We start from the raw sequence: 23,270 nt of genomic DNA, 5'->3' as shown, positions 1-23,270 counted from the left end.
ATCCACTGTTTTGTGTATTTGTGTCTTCATGTAGAATATATCCAGTATGATTCACCAAGCCTTTACTTTGTCATTATAGAGGATGTATAGTTACAAATGCACATTAAACTTAAAAAATGTATGAGACCTGCAGTCCAATAAATTGATTAAAATGCTTGGCAAGACTGTATTCCTCTTGCTGTGTAAAAAAGGCCTTCCTATGCAGTGTACTTCCTGTTTAACTATTACTGTTACATATGGAGTTCCTGAATAAATGGTACACTGAGGAAGGTTCAGACTATGTTGAAGCGTTTGCACTTTAACAAAATAAACCTAGAGTCTTATGAGTTTTTCATTATAAAGAAATGTGTTTGTTGGTGCGTGAGTCTGAACATTTTGAAAAGTCTGTATGTGAGACACCAGAGGGCAGCACCTTCTCCTAAATTTGAGGTATGGGTATTACATATCTGGTATCTACACTGCTTTTCTTGCCCTGTGTGTGTTAGCAGTGCGTGGTTGAACTCAGATAAATGTGTTTTCCTCAGACAATAAAGTTAACAGTTGTACTTAACTTTTTAGATTTTTTAAGGAGAAAAAACATTCTATAACTTTTCCAAAAACACAAAATTGCTTTTTGATGATGTACCTTGCATTTCTGAGTCTACTGTCTGATTATTTTGTTTGTGGACAAAAAAAAGATGCTACAAGGAAAGGGGATATTGAGCTATTTTAGATATTTCCAGTGCAGCAACAACAACGATTAATTTTGGTGGACTTCTCTCAGAATCAGAAAGAAAACGCTTCTTTCTAGACTCAATACTGTAACAATCACATCATCAGCCAGGGCAGAGGAGGAAGACATTTCTCTGCTGACAGTAGCCTCGATAGCCATGGGAATACAATGCTGCTACAACAAATGTTATGCTTTGAGCAGGGGTTACAGAACATATTCCTTTGCTGTACTGGTGTTTGCTGTACTGGAGATTATTATTATTATTATTATGGGAATCGTTACTGCTCTTCCCACTCAAATAAATATTCAACAAGTTCAGGCTAAACACTGGTGCTTGTCTAATGGCATTTTGTGAAGCACACTGCACGAAAGCCCGAACTGTACTAGAAACTAGACGAGACAGATTAAGTGAGAGTGGGTTCATCAAAAAAGTAAATATCTTCTAATTACACAGCAACTCTTGGAATGCACTCAACCTCATAAACTGGAATATTACAGCTATTGTTGTTATTATTATATACTTTATGCAAGTCCAATAAAGGGTGCCATTATTGTTATACTCGTTAAACCACTTAAGACTCATTGTCATGGGCGACTCAACTCCACTAAGAAACACATCATTAATTTGAGTTTTCCTGGAACTCTTTGGAGTGGGATGATTCTATGCCACATAGTGCATCCTCACCCCAAGTTTGAGAAAACGAAGTTCTACTCATCAGTCTGTCTGTTACCTCAAGTCTATCCGTTCTCAGCAGTTTCTGGGCTGCAGCAGCCGCAGAGTTGGGGACTTGGCTGACAGTGTGGCTGGAGGCCATGAGGACGGGGGTGCTGGGCATGATCTCTTGTGGCATCAGGCCTGGTGACACAGGGCTCAGGTAGGGATTAAAGGCCGCAGCTGCAGCTGCTGCACTGGCGTTGGTGGCCAGACCTGGCGTCATTGAGAACATGGGCTGGAAGAGAGCAAAATAAAAGCGGAGGAATGAAATGACTGTGGATAAAATGTACACACAAACCAGGAGAAAGAGAGGGACTGATAGAAAGACAAATCAAAAGACTGAAAGAACCACGCAGAAGGAGAAGGAGTTGTATATGTGTAAGCTTTTACTTGCATGTAGTCTCACCATGTGGAGTAGCTGTGGTATGTTCATACGTGTGTGTCCCCTCACCATAGGTGGTAGCTGGGTGCCAGGCATCATAGCATTGGCGAGCTGCATCTGCTGGGCCAGCATGGCCATGTTCTTCTGCTGGATCAGGTTGTTCCTGCCATTGATCTCAAGCTGGGTCTTTAGGTGGGGAGGAGGGTGCAGGTACTTGCAGTTCTCCCTGGAACAACGGCCCTGAAGGAGTTATGGAAAAGTGACAAAATGGTAACAGTCAGAATAATACATACTGTAAGCTGGACCACATTCACATAGGAAATATGGTATCCATACTATTTATGGATAAGTATTCTATATGTTGAAACAACCAGGGTAAAGGTTTTGTGCGAGTATCTTGAACACCGAACTTCATTGGCTGGTGTTGTTTGTGAGTTGGTGAAGTTTACCTGCAATCTGTCAAACATTTAGCAGGTTTTTACTGTTTAACGCCATGCTAGTGGCATGATTTTGTGAATGGTAATGTTGGTCTGTCGGTGGATCCAACACTTTGGTCCAGCCTGAAATGTCTCAACAACTATAATATGGATTGGTATAACATTTTGTACAAACACCCATGGTTCTAAGACAATGACTTTTATGACCTGACTTTTCCTCTGCCACCACCACAGATTTGACGCAGAGTTGATGTCTATTGAACAGAGTGCTATTACATTTTTATTTTTATTGAACCTTTTCATCTAGTACTCGACATATGAAATACCTGGAAAAACTCATGACATTCTCATTAGCTTCAGCTATACTTTGTGTTTAGTGCTCATTAGCAAATGTTAGCACGCTAACATGCTTAACTAAGATGGTGAGCATGTAGAGATACTTGCTAAACATCCGCATGTTACCTTTGTGATTATGATGTTGCCATGCTGAAATTAGCATTTAGCTCAAAGCAATATTGTGCCTCACAGGGCTGCTAGCATGGCTGTACTGGCACTCCAAGGTCTATGTCATGCAGACTAATTAAAATAGTATTTTGAGCATTAACAAATCACACAGTCCTGTGTGAATATGGCAGAAGAGAACATCATCTCAAAGAGTGGGATTATACTCCCAATAAAAGCATGCTACCTTGTATCTGGCTCAATGTCAGACACTCAAATTAACATTAGGTCTGGGCTGAGTCTAGCACTAATTGTTAACAACTTGCTATTTCTGTCAGTTCCAGCAGGGCAATGTGTATGTGTGTATGTGTGTGTGTGTGCAAGCCCCAGGAGGCCATGACTGACACTGTGATGCTGCTCTCCAGACGTCCAGCTTAGCTACATGTCCAACTAACACTATAAATACTGTCCACTCATATGATCCCAATATATTGTATCAACAGTCATCTGGAGGTCACGCTTCAAAGTCTTCGAATAATTATCTAAGACAGGGATCCTTTTTGCTGCCTGCTCTGTATCCAATTATACATTCAGTCAGGAGAGGAGGAGTCTAGGAAGAAGTCTGACACACATGCACATTCCCATTCAAGCGAGAATGTATACACATTAACGCATGCATGTAGGGTCGTGTTCGTATAACAGGTGGCAGATACACGTCACACAAACATAGGCCCAACACACACACAAACACGTCTACCGTTTAGGAAAGACGTGTATTTACTTTCAGCCCAGTGGCACAGCTGAGCTGACTGTGGCAGCTTGTGCTTTCCCTTGCTGACAGAGATGTCCCCTTGGGATTCATCTTTATTCCCCGTCATGACTTCATTCCCCTTTGCCATCTCCTTCACTTTCGCTGACACTGGAGGACCAGACAGGTGCGAGGGGGAGGGGGTTAAGGAGCAGAGAGGGGAGCACTAAAAAGGCAGGGGGGCCTCTTAAAGATATTTTGTTGTGTCCACTTGTCTGAAGTTTGCTATCTCAAGTTCTCATTGGATCTCTTTTTAAAATTATTTCAGGTAGGTGACAGCAATGCAGAGTCCATTAATTACAGAGGCCTCTATTCTGTGCCCCTGTTACCTTTCCTGCTGCCTCAATAACAGAAGGGAGAACATGGACGAAGAGTCTGTCAGTGGTCTGTTTCCATGTGAAATCTTGGGTATTGAGCTAACTGACAGATAATTTTACCTATCAGGATATCTTTGTGTCTCCTTATTTTTAAATCCTTGTGGAGATCTATATTCTAGTTGAGTTTTTTAAGTTGTTAAAGATGTCTGGGCTAAAATATTGTACATGAAAATGTGCATAAGGTAGAGACAAAAGCACAGATATACACATAAAGGTACAGCCATAAATAATATAATAATGGCATATCTGGAAATAATAACCACTCATTGTGTGCATGATACACCTTCAGTGAATCGAATATACAAGCAATATGTCATAGTTTTGAATAGTATGAAATAAAATGTGTTTTCTATAACTTTGAATCCATTTCAAAGGGGAATTTAGGCAATGTTAACTGATTAAAGGGAAATTCAAAAGAGGCATAACTTTCCATGCCGAAGTGAAGACACAAGAATGACCAGGTTGTGTGTACATGTGTGTGTGTGTGTGTGCGTGCGTGTGTGGTGGGGTGAAGTGTGCGAGTGTGTTGTGCAAGTGTGTGGGACGAGAGGCGCTGAAAGATGGTTCTAATAGCACTCATCCAGAGAGTGACAATGGCATGCAGCAAAGGGGGGGCAAGAGAGTGCAGAGCGATAGTGTATGTTTGTGTTACGTGAGTTTGAATGTGTGTGCAGAAGGGGTTACCAGAGGCATGAAGGATCGTGTTGCGTTCACCCCATATGACCCTGTCTGTCGACCACTAGATTCACAAGTGCAGCAGTGTGCATGTAGGTGTGTGTTATGGTGGGGAGGGTGATGTTTGAAAACGTGGCTATGACTACGTTTGCCGAATCAACCAACACCGGCAGCCATTTTGAATAAAAGATCAAGTCCCTGAAGAGGAAACGTCAGGCTTCATGAGTGGACGGGTGAGAGAGAGAGAGAGTCATAGTGACTTTAGAACGAGAGCTGGGCTGCATCAGGGAAATTTTAGAATTTGCAGAAGAGGTGATTAGTGTGGGCCATCACATGCAGGGAGGAGAGAGAGAGAAATGGAGATGCAGACAGAGGGGAGTAGGAGGAGGAGGAGGAGGAGGAGGAGGAGGAGGAGGAAGACGTCACCTCTCTCACATCATGTTTGTGGCTGTTATTGTGACATCAGCGGCCTTGAGGAGCAGCCAGAGACGGTGTCCACGGCAACAGAGCAGCCAGACACTCCTGCTCTAACAACACAGTAATTCCTGGATTCTTCCCAATCGCTGGAAGATACAGGAACTCAGCAAAGAAAACACTACAGATGCTATGAAGAGGAGAGGGCATCCAATTACAACCCCTCTCTGTCCTGTGCCCTGGCCTTTTTTTGTGTGTCTGTGCTGCTTATACAACCATCATGAAAAAGCTTTTTTTCTCACTCCATATGAATGATAAAGATATCATCTTTAACATTTCTTATCGCTGATGGGCTCTTTCGTCTCCATTGAAGGATTCAAAACTGGAGCAGAGAATTCTATTATCTCATTATAACAACACAGTTTAGGTTAGGTAAGGTAATTATGCAAAATAAAAAATTGGATGTGCTATGGAGTTCCATAGAAGGATTCAAATCCCATTTTTCATGGCACAGTGAGAAAATACCTGATGAGAATGTGATTAGTGAATAAAATGATTTGTCACTGCTCTGTGCATACGACAGAAGTGATCAAATAGCTTCAGAATGATTCATTCACATCATTAGTTGTTAGTGCAGGTTGACGAGCAGAGTTGTAGATATTATAGCAAGAATATTATGACAATAAATGCTGGCCATATTGTTTTATCAAGGGCCAGCACTTCAAAATGATAAAATTGAAAGATACAGTAATATTAAATGAATAATTCTAAGAAATTGTTGATAAATAAAATGTCCAAATTGCAATCACAACTAAAGAAGTCATTGATAACTGTCTTAAACTACAGTACAATACATATTACTGAATAAATACAGTAAGTAAATATGCAATTGTTTTGTTGTTTCATTTTGTAAAATATTTTATTTAGTATTTGCTTTTTATTATTACTTTAGATAAAATTATTGTAAAACATAACTTACTGTAACTATTATTGAACTGACTATTAGAGCTATATTTTGAACTTCTGTTTTCTGATTATTTTCTTTTAATTAGCTTCTACTTTACACAGTGGCAGCTGCTTATTACAATTCAGGTTCAGAAACAGTTTATGCAAGTCCAATAAAAAAAATGGTGCTGTTATTCTTAAGCTTGATAAACCACTTGATCATAAAACCATTAATGATGAAGCTAATCTATTACCAAGCCCAGTTTCTTTTAAAATACAATAGGATATTATGTTGCTATAATGCCAACTCCAATGCAAAGTGATCCTTGTTTTTCTCCACATGTTCCTGCTGTCTTGAACGTTCAGTTTCAGTGTTTTGTCTTAATAGTGAGGGTCTGTTTCTCCTGGTGAGATCAGACTTGCCACACTCCAGGCCAAACAATAATCCCACTGGCTACCGTGCAATCTCATTGATGATAAATTGTAAAAACATGTCCCACCCTGATCTCTCTCTTTTCTATCACTTTTATTACCCATAGACACACACACACACACACACACACATACACACACACACACACACACACACACACACACACACACACCATGCTTTTGTGACTGTGTGGGATTTAAACAAACAATGAACCAATGTATAAAGAATGCTGGGTGGAGCGGCGTCCCATCCCTTTGAGGATAAGAGATGAAGCATGCAGCAAGATGTATTAATGCGCATGTGTGTACGAGAGAGGAAGAGTGAAACAGTGGAAAGGTGAAGAAAAACTGACTTCTACTTAAGGGTTAGAGTAAAATATATCCCAAAACCAGTGTTTACCTACCTTTTTGACTTGCAAGTCCTCATTACTGTTCGTTTATGAAGCTCTGAATGGTTTACCTGACCTCTCAGGTAAACCTGACCTCTCAGGTTTACTGGGACAAAGCAAAACATGCAGAAGCAGCGTCCAGTTTCTAGAAACTCTTACTGCCTTTAAATTAAATTAAAATTGGGACTGATCTTCTATTTTAATTTTACTGTAAGTTGTATTTAAATGTGTCTTAATATACCACCTGATGCTGAAAACTGCTACATTACTTGGGATCCCTTCATTCATCATTGTAACATATCAATTCAAATTTAAAAACTCATTCAAATCCTTTTTGTTACACCAAAGAGCATTAAATTAACTGTGAAGTTACTTTATTTCTGTTTTATATCACTAATTTGAAGCCTCATCTATCAATATATATGTATGCTTTCATAATGCCTATAATATCTCATCTCATTTACTTTCCTTCTTAGCTTTGATGCTGCAGTGCTGTGGTGTGATGTTATGGTGCGAAACTCAGCCATGTTTGGTTCTGATGTGACTCTACACTGTTCTCTGCCCTACGTCCCAATTATTTCTGTCTAAACATACGCAGAGATGAAAGTCCTTTCTCCACACACACGCGCACACACACACACACACACACACACACACACACACACACACACACACACACACACACAGTGAATGAAGCTTTGTTTTGCTTGAGAGCAGCGGAGACTCAAAGGGCCAGGGCCCAGTGGTTGGTCTCTTTGTCTACTGTGCACTCAAATATGGCATGAAGTATAAAACCTCAGTCAATATACTGGCTATGTGCAGATCATCTTACATGGCATGCAAAGTGGAATTTCCTGAAAGTCAGTGAAGTAGCGTGCACATTACTGGCAACAAAGCAGACCAAAAACTAAGAATATTCAGACATGGTGGTGTGCTCTTAATTTTGGTGCATTTGCACGCATTTAGCTAAAAAAAAAAAAAGCAATCTGAAATTCACAATCAATAATACCCTTTTACAGTAAAGTACAATTGATTTTCTTTTTGTTTTTAGCCACTCAATTAGGCATTAAATTAGCAGTAAAGTTTTGGAAGACAGTGAAGAAGACATTAGAGATCTAGGCAGTGTTGTATGATGCAGGGTCGTCTTCTGGCCGTGGCTTGCTTTTCTATATCAGACCATAAACACACACTCATACCCTTGTGATTATGTCTCTATCTCCCTGCTGGGACTCAATGTACAGACTGATCCATGCTGCAAAGCTTAGTGGACAGGGAGTTGATGTGACCAGTGGAGCTTGTGGCGATATGGAGGAGGGAGGGAGTGTTAATCTATGATAATAGTTGCAATATGCCCCCGGTGACGCATTACCACCCTCACAAAACAACAGAGAAAAGGATTACAAGTCGGAGTAGAGCTACAACACAGACCACACAGAGAGCAATAAGGTTAGCCAGATAAATACAACATGTTAGTGTGGATGGAAAATGTGAGTGGCTTTTTAGGAAAACATTTAAAGAAGTGCTGTGCAAATTGTAGATGACAGTAGGTAGACACATATGCATTCGACACAGTTGCAGGCACACAAAGCCTAACTTATACACACACACACACAGGTGCGCGCGCAGCAATGAGTTATTCACACTTGAGATGGTGTTGGTTCTCAGAAATGCCTCAGGTCAGATGTCACGTACACAGGAGATCTGATTCCAAACTTAGATCTCTCTCTATCTCTTTTCACACAAACACACTTTCATGTGACGTTATATAAAGCAAAGTTTCTGCACAGTCTCTGTTGGGCGCAGTGCTGCTTCTTCTCCTGCGAGGGCTAACAAGGTTAGGGCTGTACTTTTCATTATCAGTAATAACAGAGCAATCACGCAGGTATCGATTTGAGCCGAAGCACTTTATGAAAGCCATCCAGTACTTGCAGTGTGAGTGCGTGAGGCGACCCGGGAGCGTTCATTTAATCATCTCCGTGCTCCACTTTCCAGTGGGAAAGTGAAAGACGAGTCATTGCGCAGAAATCACAAGGTCCAGGTGGCAGTGAGGCGTCAATAATAACGCTGTTTCTGAAATGACTGAGGTACTCTTTTCTCAATGTTTGTAGGCCTCATGGACTGAGGATCAAAGGCAGCCATTTATCTTAATCAACCATTTCAAAACTTAAAAGACAAATAATCTAGTGACATGTGATACTAATTGTTAGACTTTGCTTCTAGTACCTTAGACGTTTCATTGAAGAACATCATCAATAGCAAATAATATAGAGGAATATAAAATCACTACAGATGCATGCTTTAAGGCGAGGATTAGACTACCATAACAGTCCTGAATATCAGTAAAGATCACATGAACTTTATCACAGTCAGATAGGAAAAAAGGAGAAAGAAGGGAAAGTGATCCTATAAGGCAGTAACACAGGCACACCAAAAGAAAAATCTTGACTAAGATAAAAAAAAAAGAACTATATGCCTTCCCCATCTTTCTTTCATCTATCTTTCCATCTCTTTCCATCCTTGTTTCTACCTCTTCAGAGTGTCAGCTTTGCGATGCATCTTAAAACTTCAAAAGCTGAAATAAAAGTGTAGAGGTATGTAACTACTACTGCTTTTTCTCTTTTATAAACCTTTCATGGATGCCCTCCCTTTCTAACCCTCGCCACTATCTGCACGGGGTTCATTTCCTTATCAGTTTTGTGACCTGGATTGTAGAAACATAGGAAAAGTCTCTTCCATCAATGGCCAGGTAATAACCACCGGGCAGATGATTAATTTGGTCTGCGGCTCTAACAGATTTAATCTGGCATGTATTATGCTAATCTGATCTCACAGACTGTAATCCTATCCATAGCTCTAATCCCACTGTCAACTGGCCTAATCCTGTTTCTGCGTGCAATTATCTCCTTCAGACTTGGCACTAGCACAAGCAGGATGCTTACACTCTCTTCCTCTCTCTCTCTCTCTTATTGCAGTTTAAGAAGTGATTCACCAAACCACTTCTCTCTTGAAAAGTAAGAAAAAAACAGTGGAAGTTGGATGTTTCAATTTGTTTCTGAGGCTATTTTACTTGTGTCACTAAATCTGTACAGATGTTGGAGGAAGAGGAATAATTCTTATTAATCTTATTCTTTTCTACTCTGTGAGGGCTGCTTGCAAGTTTTATAACAACATAAATGTATTCTATTTGCAGATGTCTATAAATAAATAGTCTGTCTCCTACATAACTGAACTGAGAGTACTTACAGTAACGAATGATATTTAACCAGATATTCACCTATTAAATCAGCCCAGTCCATTGCAGAAGTCCAGACCTTTTCACTGGCAATAGTGTAAATAATCTAGAATAACATTTAGAAAGTAAGCCGGCATGAAAAAAAAAAAATGAATAAAGACTTACTGCTAGTGAGATAAATTATATTGCTACATTTAGGAAGGCAGTGCAATTAATGCTAATGCAAATTCTGCTAGTAGTATGATATATAAAGCAAAGTGTCTAAGTAATAGAAAATGTAGAGCGTGCAGTGCAGTATAAGGCAGTGTAAACAGCAGTAGGTCTGGTCACATAAAACCAATCAGGACTAAAACGAATTGGACCTCTCGTGGTGCCACTGTTTCAGGTCAAAAAACAAGGACACACGATGCCAAGCCAAAATATTGACATCATTTGTGAGGATGATGTGTTTCCTTCTTGTTTGAGTTTTAGATGTCTCATGACTTGATTGAGTTTTAGCTCAATGTCACATAATAGAGCTTTATAAAGGTGTTGCCATTTTAAGGTCAGGGTCCATGAGGCCTTTCGTGATACAGGTGCTGTATACTACAAAGAGCACTGAGAAGAAACAGGAACACTCAATGAGAGAAAAAGAGAAAGTAATAAAACCAATGCTGTAGGTTTGACAGGCCCAGACACTGTCATTCTGATCAGGAATGCACTTCACACAATCTGTTTTTACAGAAAAAGCAATTGAGCAAGGGAAAAGCAGATGGACAGCCGTCAACTCTGTTCTTTCTTGTTGGCTCACATTCACGTGTTTTTCACAACTGCCACCAGCAGGCATCTCACCATGTATCTTATCTTTCATATTTTGGCATCAACATAGAGATAAGGGGCAGGGTAAACTTGACTGATGGACCTAACAGCTGGCGAGAGGGAGGAGCAGCATGAAAAGGTGTTGAAAGAGTTGAGTCTAAGTGAGTAGCTGTGCCCTCAAGCTCCTCTCTCACCTGTCTAATGGCAAGATAATGGCTGAGCTAACTGACTTAGTGAACCTTAGAGGGAGAGATGAATATAGGTTATTTAGGAAAAGCCAGATCAGTTATAAAGATGCAGGAACGTTGAAATTAAAACTGTTTTACCCCTTATCAACCCCTCCCCCTCTTAAATAGCTTTAAAGTTATAATCCGTATGCCTTCCATGAAATCAAACCCCAGTTTCGATTTATGGTCAACACTTTTTCTGCAATAGCAACCAAATGCATTCACAGTAATTCAGTAATTGTCTCTCTATATAGTAGTTTTTATTAGCAGTGGCGGAGTCCCCCATTATTGTGCTGGATTGAGGTACCTAAGCACAAGGGATTCACAGGAAAACGATGCATGCATGTAATCCAGGAAACATGATGTGTTTGTCATCACAGTAAGCGCTGACCACGAACAAGACAACGGACAGTTTCCTCATTTTTCTTCTGTTAAAACAATGTCAGTTTGTTTGGCTGCATGGTAAACTGTTACATCATCTTCTGTACAAGTAGCTGCTCAGCAAGTGTTTGCTGTAGTATTTAACTGCACTTGCTGCTTCCATGATTTCCGTGGTTGTCGCCAAATCAACCACGACTGAAATTGTAAAAGGTTGGGAAACTCGTCTAATCCCATACTGTCTGACAGTATCATATACTGTATATATATATGGGTGGTGCTGCCGCAATAAATAAGACGCCATCCACCATTGTATCCCTGAGCAAGACACTAAACCCCTAGTTGCTCCAGAGGCGTGCAACCTCTGACATGTATAGCAATTGTAAGTCGTTTGGATAAAAGCGTCAGATAAAAAAAAAAAAAATATATATAAATATATTCTGTGGTGTATTTCGTATTATCGAAAACTTTCGGATCTCCACCTTTTGCGGTTTGAACAATTTTGGGCTGCATAGGCGTTAAAAGTGCTGAACACAGAAAGGTTTTCAATCTTATGTCTGCGGCCAACCAAAACTTCTAGCTTTAAAATTCTTACATCTAACGTTAAACTGGTATGTATGAAGCTTTCATAAAAATATTTTGAGGGCTGATTCCTTTCTACAGTATGAATTGATATAGCTTTACTTTAAAAGCGTTTAACTAATAAACGCCTGCATAAGATAAACTCCTGGACATAAATCCACTAATGCAAACCACGTGACATCCACAAGACCTGTTAGAATGTATGTGATTATATGAGTTGTAGATTATGTGTATGTAATACTGCACTCCTGGCTTTGATCTGTCAATATTTATTCATTTGTGAGGTAAACAAACCCTCAGGCTATGTGAGGTCTTATGGTATGTCTGTATATGTTAAAGAGAGAGACAAAGAGAGAGAGAGAGAATAGAGAAGTAATCATTGTATCAGTGGTGTTATAAAGGGGCCCAGTGTGATGGAGGGACAGGGACGGCTGACACTGAGAAGAAAAGACAGGCTGTTGTCGCTGATCTTCCGTCACATAAGCACACAGAAAAGACGGACAGTTGCACTGATCTGACAAGGATGCACACACCATGGACTGAACAGACCAAAGAATGTCTCTGTGTATATGTCTGTAAGTGCATGGAGGCCTGGATCAGACTGGTCCAACCACAAATCTCTCTAGCATGAAAGTGAGAAAGACGCAAGAATAAACACCATCAACACCAGCAGTCAAAGACGTAAAAGAGCCCACTTGCTAAAATAAAACTCCCTGTAATATGACTGAGCTCTTATCTAGTGACCATTTTAATCAGCTACAAAGAAGACAAACAGACCACACTGTGATATTAACAGCTGCTTTCTAGTAAAAGCTGAATTTTATGGATGACTAAATCCTGGCCACGTTCATTTAAAAAAGGGAAATGTTCATTGTGGATGCACCAACAGATATTCCATTAAAAATCCAATTAGGATGGAGATCCCATGCGTCGACTGCAGAGGAGAGAAACCCATGTGGATCCAGGAAACTGTCTCTGTCTGAATTAGGCTATAGCATAGCTGCAGTACATTGACTGCTTAGATCAGCACAGTGCTACTGAAAACAAACCTTCTCTGATCACAGTAGTGATGAAACCTTCATCCCGAAAACACATTTGTCTTGGTCAGAGTCAGACGTTATAACACAGCACAGCACAGCACAGGTGTCCCATTTCCTTTTCTTCTCAATGTTTCTGTGGGCTTGTGATTTTTGGGTGAAAAGTCAGTGAAGCCAGCAATGTGAGGATCGCATGTCCATGAGTGGCTTTGGATTCCACGAGCCCATCTGCGGCTGTTGCGCAGAATAACTGTGCATTTGGATCTTGTCTGAATGGGACACAGATGTATTTAGACAACATCCAAGGAGGAAATTTGATCTGCGTATGTCAAATACTGCAGACAGTTTAACACATCAGATCATTCCCTCTCAGGTTTATTTATTCTCATGTTCAGTATGGTTTGCAGCATTCAATATGAATATAAGAAAAAATTTTCATTAAATACTGTACAACCAAAAGACATACTGTAATAGGAGACTTTAAAAACAAGCTTTAAACTAGGATAATAAAAAAAAAGTATGCTAAGCTAAATTATTAAAACTAAATTAAACTAAATTGTGCTCTGGTTTTTATTAGTTCATCACAGAAATGACAACTGCGTGGCCATGTGCAGTATCTTTTAATGTACTGTGCAGCAGTGTCAAATAAACATCAGCCTTTTGAACTCATAACCGTATGAATAGACACACAGAGAGCATGACGTGTTGATTTTACTGCCCAGAGATTGGCTGGATAATTTGTTTAAAAGTGGGAAAAAACACTGTCGACTAGCAACGCAGCTAATATTTACCCCACATGTCTGTCTGGCCAACCTTCGCTCAGTATATGTGTGTGTGAGTGTTTAACCTGGCTGTTCCATGTAACCACTGAATATAAATATGCTGTCAAAATATGGTCAGCAAAATGAGAGGAAAGACAGATAGACACAGACAGTGAGAAAGAAAGAGAGAAAGAGAGAGAGACAGTGAGCAATAAATAAGAGGTATTTACCCGCCCTCTGCTCTACAGGAATGTAATCTTGGCTCAGAACAGTGTGGTAACACAAAGAAACCCGCTGCAACAGCACTACTAATACAGATATAACCCACACACACACACACACACACTTGGTCTCTTTTCCTCTGAACTCAGACATGATGACAGTGGGTGTGTCATGCTGGCAGGTAGACAGAGTACAAGGTCTATGCTGTGTGCAAGTGAGTGTTTGTGTATCATATTATGTGTAGTATATTGTAGATGGTTACCACTCCTTTTTTATGACATGGGCAGCAGTGTTGGGGGTAAACAAGGACCTGATGCTGGGTTCACACAAGGTCACTGGTGATGTCACACATGCCATACAGTTTTATATTCATTATGTATATATATACATATATATATATATATATATATATTATATATATTTTATTTATATATATATAAATAAAATATAATATAATATATGTATGTGTGTGTGTGTGTGCGTGTGTGCGTGTGTGTGTGTGGGGGGGGGTGGGTGTAATGTGAACCAACCATCCTGTCCAGGGATGGGTGTGGCCTGAAGTAAATGAGGCACAAACCAGACTGTGCGGGAAAACAAGTACAAGGAGCTATCAAGTCGGGAGGACAATGAAAACAAGCAACAGAGGAAAGAAAAATGAGTGAAGGAGAAGTGGGCTAGAATAGGCGTGCATCAAATAAAAGTAGGATGGAAGGACTTGAAATTGGCTCGCAGTTCCCCTCTGTGTGGGTGGACTGGAGCTGCAGTTCATTTACTGTAGTGACTAACCTATATTATTTCAGACTCATTCTAGTATAAACTAATGAGGCAGGCATTAGCTTCTGCAACCTGAGCTGACCATTATACTCCAATCTGATTAGAGTGCTTTAGTGAAGCAAGTAACACAAGTGATTACAACTACTGAAGTTTAAAAGTAGGTTACTTCCTAAACATATCATGTGTACTGTTTTTTTTGTCAGATACCATATGTCAGATATCGCATCACACTTTTCCACCTGTCTCATCAGTTGTATTAGAGCAGTTCTAAATATTTAGCTGTAAGTATGAATCTTTTATACAGATTTAGAATCAGCATATCTTTCCTAACCTGTCTGCTCAGTGGTTAATTATTAATAGACAAAGTTAAAAAGCTGACTTTAAATCAGGGAGTTCTGGCAGACATTATCCTTCTCCAAATATTTACCCCGCTTCAGCATAGCTGAGCTGTCTGTGCTGCACCAACCAGATACACAGGCAACAGAAAGGGCTGTGCTCTGAGGTTAAGGCCAAGTCTAAGGCCAGTGAACACCCCCACACACACACACGCATGTATATTGTTAAGTGCATGGATGCTATGCGTGCGCGCACACACACACACACACACACACACACACACACACACACACACACACAGACACAGACAGACACAGACAGACAGACACACACACACAACCTAACTTAGTTTTATTTCTATGGCCTATATGAAAACGTGGTTCTGACTGATTGTCTTGCTTGGGGGTATATCATCCACATCTGATTACTGCTATTATGATTTCCCCATGAAAAACTGCAATTGAACTCTTGTTTTTGCTATTTCTGGTACAAATATATTCCCTGCTCTAATTCCCTCAGCATGGACTCTTCAAGCGTGGTTTAGTGCAGGACACATGCTTTTTTGTGTATGAGGCTGTCTACGTGTCTACGCATGTATTTAGTATATAGTTTTTCTATGGTGCGCGCACCATGCAAAAAGGAGGCCAGAGAGAGAGAGGAGAGAGAGAGTGGCTGTTGGGGAAATGACTGGGTTTGGGTGTGACCTGCTCAGCTATGCAATGGTGATCATGTGAGACCTGTTCTAATTATACACCTCTCAAGAAGAAGGCCGATCCTTTCTCATGGGCAGAAAGTGTGCGCACATGTGTCCAAGAAGGTGCGGTGTGTGTAAGTGTGTGTGTGTGTGTGTGTGTGTGTGTGTGTGTATATATATATGTGTATATGAGCAATGTGGCTTCATCTAACACAACTAAACTGAAAATTTATTCTATTTCAACAACTCAACCTGTGTGAAAGTGAAGCAGGTTATCCAGCATGTGGGTTGTGGGTCTATGTGAGAGAAACGTGTCTCTGTGTATGTTTTTTTTATAGGTCTCATCTTTTGGTGTATACATACAACTAATGAATCAACAGCCTTCGCTTCTGATTTCTTCCATCGTCTGTTGCTCTCTCTCTCTTGCTTTCTCCTGCTCTTTCCACTGTGGGTTTTTAGAGACCTGCTCTGTTTTTCATTACCAGTGGAAAAATAGGGCAAAGAGTTAAAAAAAAAAGTACCACCCATCTCCATTAATACACAAGTCCTAGTGGAAAATGAACCCAAATCACTAAAATAGGACCCTTGGTTCCTTTAAAAAGCCTCCATATATCTGCCAGCTACTCCTTTCCACTGGCTGAACTTTACCTTAGTGGCAATTTAAATACATGTTCACGCATTGGGACCTTTCTGCCTATAGATAAAAGCTCCACTGTATTGTCAGCGGATGTCTACATGTGGTCACTGTATTGAACTGAGGGGCCCAAGACATTTGTGTTGTTTTGTAGCAGTTACATTGCGGCTGGGAGAACAGTTTGCTAGGTTCTTATTTGTTGATTATTTTAACATTTTTTGCACCCAATTAATTTCTGTGATCAGTGAACAGAGCAACATCACTTCAACAAAGTCAGACAGGGAAAGAAGGTCAAAACACAGGTTGCAAACAAGCCAAGAATTTAGCCTTATTGCCTACATCTTTATGAGCAGCACATAATCACTCACCGGACAACTATTTTAAGTATGATAAATCAAAGTTGAACCAGGAAGTGGGTCTGTAAACTGCATTGGATGTTTACAGCAGACAGTTTGTGTAATAATTTTACAGTCTTTGTTTTCCTTTCCCAATAAGTTTTTCTAAGCTGGGCGTTTGTTTGTGGTTCTTGCCCATTCTGACTTCTCTTTAGCAAAGTTGCTGTGTTCCCAGATCTTTCAATTAAATTGGAACGTCTTAGGAGGTTGGGGAGAAAGATGGTGGCAATCTCCACCGAAAGGAATGATGACCTCAACTAAGAAAATACGACTCAAGATGAGATAAACAAGAAAAATTAAATTTAGCTTGTAACACACACACATGCACAGGCGTTAGCACATTGTGAGGAAACTTGGGAAGAGTTCAGCTAGGGCTTGACAATGTTCCTCTGTCCACATCTGGCTATAAACACTGTTCTATGAGTCGACACACGCTGTCCTTATCCTAACCCTGCCCTGCTCACACACTGCCAATGACCACGAGTCACCGATGTCTGCAGGGGCAGAAAACAAACAGAAGTACACAGCCAAACCTGTGTGGGTGTGTGTCAATGCTGGAAACTTTGGGTTGAGGTCCACCCAGCTCTAGAGATCATGTCCTCCGATAAAAAGACAAATTGTGAAAGAGAGAGAGAATGAGAGAAAGGAAAAGAGGTGTGTTTTCTGCTGCTGCCTAAAAATGGAAAATGACTGCATGCACCGCCCCAAATCTGCCCCCAACTTTGCTCTAAAAAACACACACATACATGCATATAGAGATACGCACACACTCACAGACGCCCTCTTACTGCCCCTAGGCCTCTGCACAGGAAGTGGTTTGACTGAGTGAGATCTACATGGTGACAATATCGCCTCGTTCCTCTCTAGCTGTTGAAACGTGTTGCGCTCAGATCATCCATATGAGTCTGTACATGTGACAGCCTATTCATTTGCAATTTCCCCATTCGAAAGCTGGCACACAGCAGTGTTTATCAGTTCCAGAGTGACTGTGCTGACACAGTAAATTCATGCAACAGTGTTTATGTACAGTGTAATCAGTCAGAAATGCGAATGACTCCTAAATGATTCCTGTTTGAAAGAAAAGGGCAGTCAAAACACCGCCTATCCTAGAAAATTCCACAGTGCAGTGTTACAAACGCCTGACTTCTGCTTCCTGAATCTAAAAAGCTGCAACCCCCCCCGTGCTCTTGATCACATGTTGCAGTCACCTGACCAGAAATAGGTGGGACCAAGGAGAGCACATGTCGTGGCCAGATGGTGCGCTCTAGCATGGTGTAGACTGTAGACAACTGCTATTTGTAACTGGTGTTTCCAGTTTGTAACCCCATATATTCCCTCAAACTGCCTCAACTGTCTGAATGTGCTCAGTCTCTTATCTGTGGCCTCTCCGTCTGTCTGAGATCTGACCTCCAGACTTCCTGTCCACCGCCTCTCCTTCCTTACCTTGAGTGAGTCGAAGCAAGCGATGACCCGTCCGTTGTCCACCTGACAGCTCTTGGCCGGATGAGCGAACTTGCACTCCTGGTCAGAGCGCGAGCACGTGCCCCTCTGGAACTCCCTGCATACCTCAAGTGTCAGCCACTTTGTGTCACGGATATGTGCCATGTTCATCGCCATGGCGACACGCTGGCAAAAAGGTATTCCGAGCTGAAATCTGTTCAAGCGCTAATAAAAGTACCTCTAGTGTTTTAATCCACAACTTTAAGGTCTTTTTTTGTTTGTTTATATGTTGTTAAAGTCTGTGATATGTGTGTGTAAAGTTGAAATGAAACATTCAAAATAAAGTTCCTATTGATGGTATAGATCCAGAGTGAAATGTTGCAGGACGACGTTACGTTGTGAATGTTATTGGATAACGTTCCTGATCAGACACAGAGTTTATATCCAGGAGATGACTTAGCCTTACACTTGACTTTTCTCCCTCACTGCTGTTTGCTGAACGCTCTCAACATTTGCAAGCCAAGGAGGCAAACAGGCGAACAGGCCAAACCCAGAGCCCTCTGGTAAGGTGTGGTGAAGCAGGCAACAAAGGTGATAGTCTGGGTGTCGCCTGCAGGAAGGTTAAGGACACTGAGGGCCGAGTGGAGGCTTAGAGGGTCGAAGGCGAAGGTTAAAGGCAAGGTGGGTGAGATGCTGCGTGGGCCTGAAGTGTGTGTTGGGCTGCTGTTGGAAGGCTGGTAAGGCAGTGGGGCCGTCTGGTGAGAAGAGCTGAGGCTGGAGCCTGGCTGCGAGGAGTGGATGGTGATGGTGATGGACGGACGAGCAGGTCGGAGTGTAGGCTGCGAGGAGGGTGTGGTCACTGTCCTTGTACTCGTGTTACTGTGGCAGCAAGCGAGCGAGGCGGGGGGGGGGGGGGGGGGGGGGGGGGGGGTGGAGCTTTAGCTGTAGAAGCAGGTCAAAGCTGCAGCAGACATCAGGGAAGGCACTTCCTCTGGGGAGAGAGAGAGATAAAAAGGAGGGAAAGACAGAATGAAAGATTAGTCTGATGATACGAATCCAAAGAAAACTTTCCGGTTTATTTATCATTCATAGGAAGTTCTGACTGGCAGTATTTTTTTAAAGTTGTGCCACTGCTAAACTATGCAGCTGTGGGAATCAAGAATATGTAAAAAATGTCAGAAATGCAGAACTGTCAGCTAAAACAAATAAAACTTTCACCCACCCCGTGCTCTAAACACACATGGTGCACACGCGCTCATCACACCACACCACGCCACACACACACAAATGCACAAAGCAGCCATTCACAACTTTCCACCTCTTCTGGTCAACGCAGGAAAATCAGATCAAATCCTGTATCACTTACAGTCGAGTACAGCAAAGCCGGCCATTGCAAATGTGTTTAGAGGTGAAAGAAAGGAAGAGAGTGAAAGCAGAGGGAAGTTGAGGCAGGGCATGAGGGAGAAGAGGTTAGTCATTTCCCTTCTTGCGAAGCGGTGTGAGAGTTGGGACCAATGAGAGCTACCAGAGTTGCAGCAACATTCTGGGCTGAGCGCCAGGTGAGAGCAGGGGGAGGAGCAAAGAGGAGGCTGACCTGCCTGCTGCTAGAGGGAGACAGAAAGAGAGAGACAGGCTGAACTGTCTCTGCTCACTATTTCTGTGACTACCTGATTTCTCGCAAACAGATGAGGAATTTCTTTCAAACAAACAACCTTTCATGAAAGATCCTAGATAATATTATTTTCCATGAAGTCAAGCATTTCTAAATAAAAAAGCACCATTGACGATCTCACACAGATTTGAACGTGTGACAATATCATGTTTATTATTTCACTCATAAACCAAATTTCCCCAGACATCATGGGTTGCGGAGTGTTTTTTGCTCAGAGTTGTGCCAATGTTGCCAGTGGTTTCTATTTTTGGTGTATCCATTGTACAGAGGTTTGCTCAGGGAATTTGAATGACTGGGCTCCCGGGGGCCCATTCTGCTCTTATCGCAGAGGCAGAGTAACTCACCACACCCTGAGTGAAGAAATCACCTTTCCCACAATGAGCATATGTACCTTCAGCTGTGCTTCGAACCGCTGTTAAAATCATGACACTGCAACACGCTACATCAGAGCCCTGCAGCAGCACAGCCCAAGTCACGATGACCCAGCAATGTGGATCAATATTACAGAGAAAGAGACTGTGAAAGAAGGAACCGCTTAGTTTCACCTTGGGTGACCCCTACGATAGCAAAAGTAACATTACTGCTAGAAATGACCTTTGGAATGCAAACATAATCATAACAAAAACGCTACAGCTGCCCTACCCCCACCATACACATGAACACACAAACACAGCAAATTATCTCCCATGTCATGCAGATCGTGTTTAGAGGGGACACTAAAACTTAAAAAAATAAAAATATATATATACATATACACAAACAGAAAAGATAAATCACCTCACTGCTCAATATTTTCAAATGACAGATAATGACATTTTATTAAATTCTGCTATTTTTTGTAATTTATAAGCAGTAATATATCCTTGTCAGTTTTATAGTCCTTTCATGCCAAAAAACATTTTGACTATGAGAGACTGCATTTGCTTTGGAATGAAACTGGTCCAACATGCCGGTATTGTGTTTACATTACTAAGGGCATGTTTCTATTCTCATTCATGTGAAAATGTCAAGTCTAATCTTCCTGTGTAACCCTGTATACCCTAGGACCTGTGTGCTTAATATCACATAATGTTGATGCTACATGTATTTATTGCTACAGCTCATAGTCTGATAGGGGTGATGGCAACACCCTTTTACTGTCTGAATATCCATTGCAATAAGTTGAGTTCAGGTGAGTAAGGATCATCTCTGAACTCTTCAGACTGAACTCAAGCCACAGCTGGACTTGGACTAATGAGGTGGAATAGAGACACCTATTATCTATTTTTTGAAACTGAAGGCGCCAGGGGCTGTCTTCAATCAAATGAGAGAATGTGATGACTTGATGCATGAGAAGCTGACGCCCCCTGCGTTCTGTCTGGCTGCCTAATCTGTTTCTATGGTTTCTATTAAGAGTCAGATGAGCACATATCTCTGAGTGAGAGACGATGGAAGTATGGTGCAAGACAGTGCCAGAATGATAATGAGTGCTCGTTATGATCCATCATGTCTGGACATGGCCGTCCTTCTCCTATTGATTTCTTCATCTCTTTGGTCTTTCTTGTCAGTATGCCACTCCCTCTATCTAATTCCACTTTAACTGTGCTTTTTGTCTCCAAGGCATCCATTCAAATAGATGGCTGTTTAATATGATCTACTTCTCACCGAAAGTATGCTGTATTAGCAAGTGGATCCTACTCTACTTTGGTCTTCCTGCTCTTTCCACCCTCCTCAACTCCACCATGCCTCTGCCTTTGTGCCCTCAATGTGACTGTCTGGCCTGCGTTCTCTTCCAGCATCCTCAGCAGCACTCCCTCAGACTCCAAGGTCTTACAAGCTGGTGCAAGGTCAACTATACTGGAGGAAGGGAAGAGGGCTAAAGAGAGAGCGAGTGAGAGAGAATGTGTGCCTCCTATCACCCATTAGGACACGTGGTAGAAACATTATAGGGCTACAAAAAGAGGAAGTGTGTCTTCAATATCAGCACATCATCATCAGCTTATGGTCATGTGACACCAACATGTGCCTCAATGGCGCTAATAATTTCTGACATGAAAAGCAAGCCTGCCCGTCTTTTACTTTCTGTTGCTTATGAGTCACAAAACAAATCTGTTCTCATCGAGTCGAAGAGGCTGTTGAAATCCACTCTTCACCTCCACCGAAAGCGCAAACTATGCATAAAACCTGCCAGTGATTTGCATGGTGGGCTGTGATGGATGGCACTCAGACATTATGAGGTTGTCTTGAATACATAGAGTTGTCGCTATTAAGGCATGTCTTAACTGATCGAAAAGTAATCAAAGCAACATGATCGCTGCTAATCTGGGCTGGTTCTGAAGTTGTCACTGTGACTAACTGCTAGAGACAACAAGAAGGAGGGTGTGGTTCACAGTTATGGTAAGACTTCCTGAAAAAATGACTGAGTGGCACATTAGTAGTCTTGTTTAGCATAGCTTAACACCACAGGTCATGAGTTACTGGAGGCTCTATTCGGCATAATCACATAAGAAATAATACACTGGGATTAACTGGTGCAGTATGAGTGGAGATTAAACAACAGATACGCTACTTGTTATATTGCAGCATCTGCTATGGCAACCTAACTAAAAAACCATTGCTTCCCGAACTCCTATTTCTAGCTTTGACTGCAGAGAAAGAGGCGTTGGTATCTTTTGGTTTGCTGCTGTTCAGTAAAAGGAGTGGTTTCAGCATATTGACAGAGGTGGAGTCAGGGTGACAGTGTGCTGAGACAGGTCATCACAGTGGAGGACGCTGGAGGAATTGCACCCCAGGCCTCGCTGCTGTTGCGCCATGTGCTCAGAACATAGCATGTCAATACTGCCCTCACTGACCTTTATGTAGACACATACACACGTGAGCATGCTCTTCTCTCTGGCTCTTGATCTTTTACGTACTGACACACACATACCGAGAGGCTGAGGGCTGCTACTCTATCCACCATAGCCCTGCTACACCACATGCATCCCTGAGTAAACTGCATTTTCTTTGAGGATGGGACCATTCATGTTGGTTGATAGATCACACCCAGTAAGGTCTGCAGGGCTAGGGCAACAGCACATTGCATTAAAAGGAAATGATGAGTATACTATTTATTTAACATTGGTTTGTTATGAATAGAGGTTATTGATGAAAAGAGCTCACATGGACATATTGCAAACGCAAAATCACCGCCATTTCTTTTTTGAGTATCACCATATCGTCATCAGCATGAAATCATCATCTCCTCTACTACTCTAACTATTAGTTTAACTGGCTTATTTGTCATCGGATTAAATAACATGGCTCTGAAAGTGAGTCTTAGGCTAGGAACGCACAACAAACAATGCCCATTGATTCCTCCAAGAGCAAACCTCTGGAGACA

The 23,270-nt window shown here is 41.5% G+C and overlaps 1 protein-coding gene across 10 annotated transcripts in view; it reads right to left on the bottom strand.

The window, feature by feature from the left end:
- Positions 1–18,418, bottom strand: part of mbnl1 (muscleblind-like splicing regulator 1) — a 30,941-nt gene extending 12,523 nt beyond the window's left edge. For 6 of the 10 annotated variants that reach the window (XM_046052333.1, XM_046052334.1, XM_046052335.1 and 3 more), the window contains exons 1-3: positions 18,241–18,418; positions 1,834–2,049; positions 1,444–1,662 (exon numbers count right to left, since the gene is read on the bottom strand). In XM_046052333.1, the coding sequence (XP_045908289.1) occupies positions 1,444–1,662; positions 1,834–2,049; positions 18,241–18,414 (609 nt within the window). In that variant the 5' untranslated portion in view covers positions 18,415–18,418. The remainder of the gene's footprint in view (positions 1–1,443; positions 1,663–1,833; positions 2,050–18,240) is intronic. The other 4 variants (XM_046052336.1, XM_046052340.1, XM_046052342.1 and 1 more) reach the window with 1 other exon arrangement.
- Positions 18,419–23,270: the final 4,852 nt, after the last annotated feature.

The sequence above is a fragment of the Micropterus dolomieu genome, linkage group LG06 (genome assembly GCF_021292245.1).
Source record: "Micropterus dolomieu isolate WLL.071019.BEF.003 ecotype Adirondacks linkage group LG06, ASM2129224v1, whole genome shotgun sequence".
NCBI classification, from domain to species: domain Eukaryota; kingdom Metazoa; phylum Chordata; class Actinopteri; order Centrarchiformes; family Centrarchidae; genus Micropterus; species Micropterus dolomieu.
The sequence above is the reverse complement of the archived record's forward strand: the minus strand, read 5'-3'. Positions and strand labels throughout refer to the sequence as shown.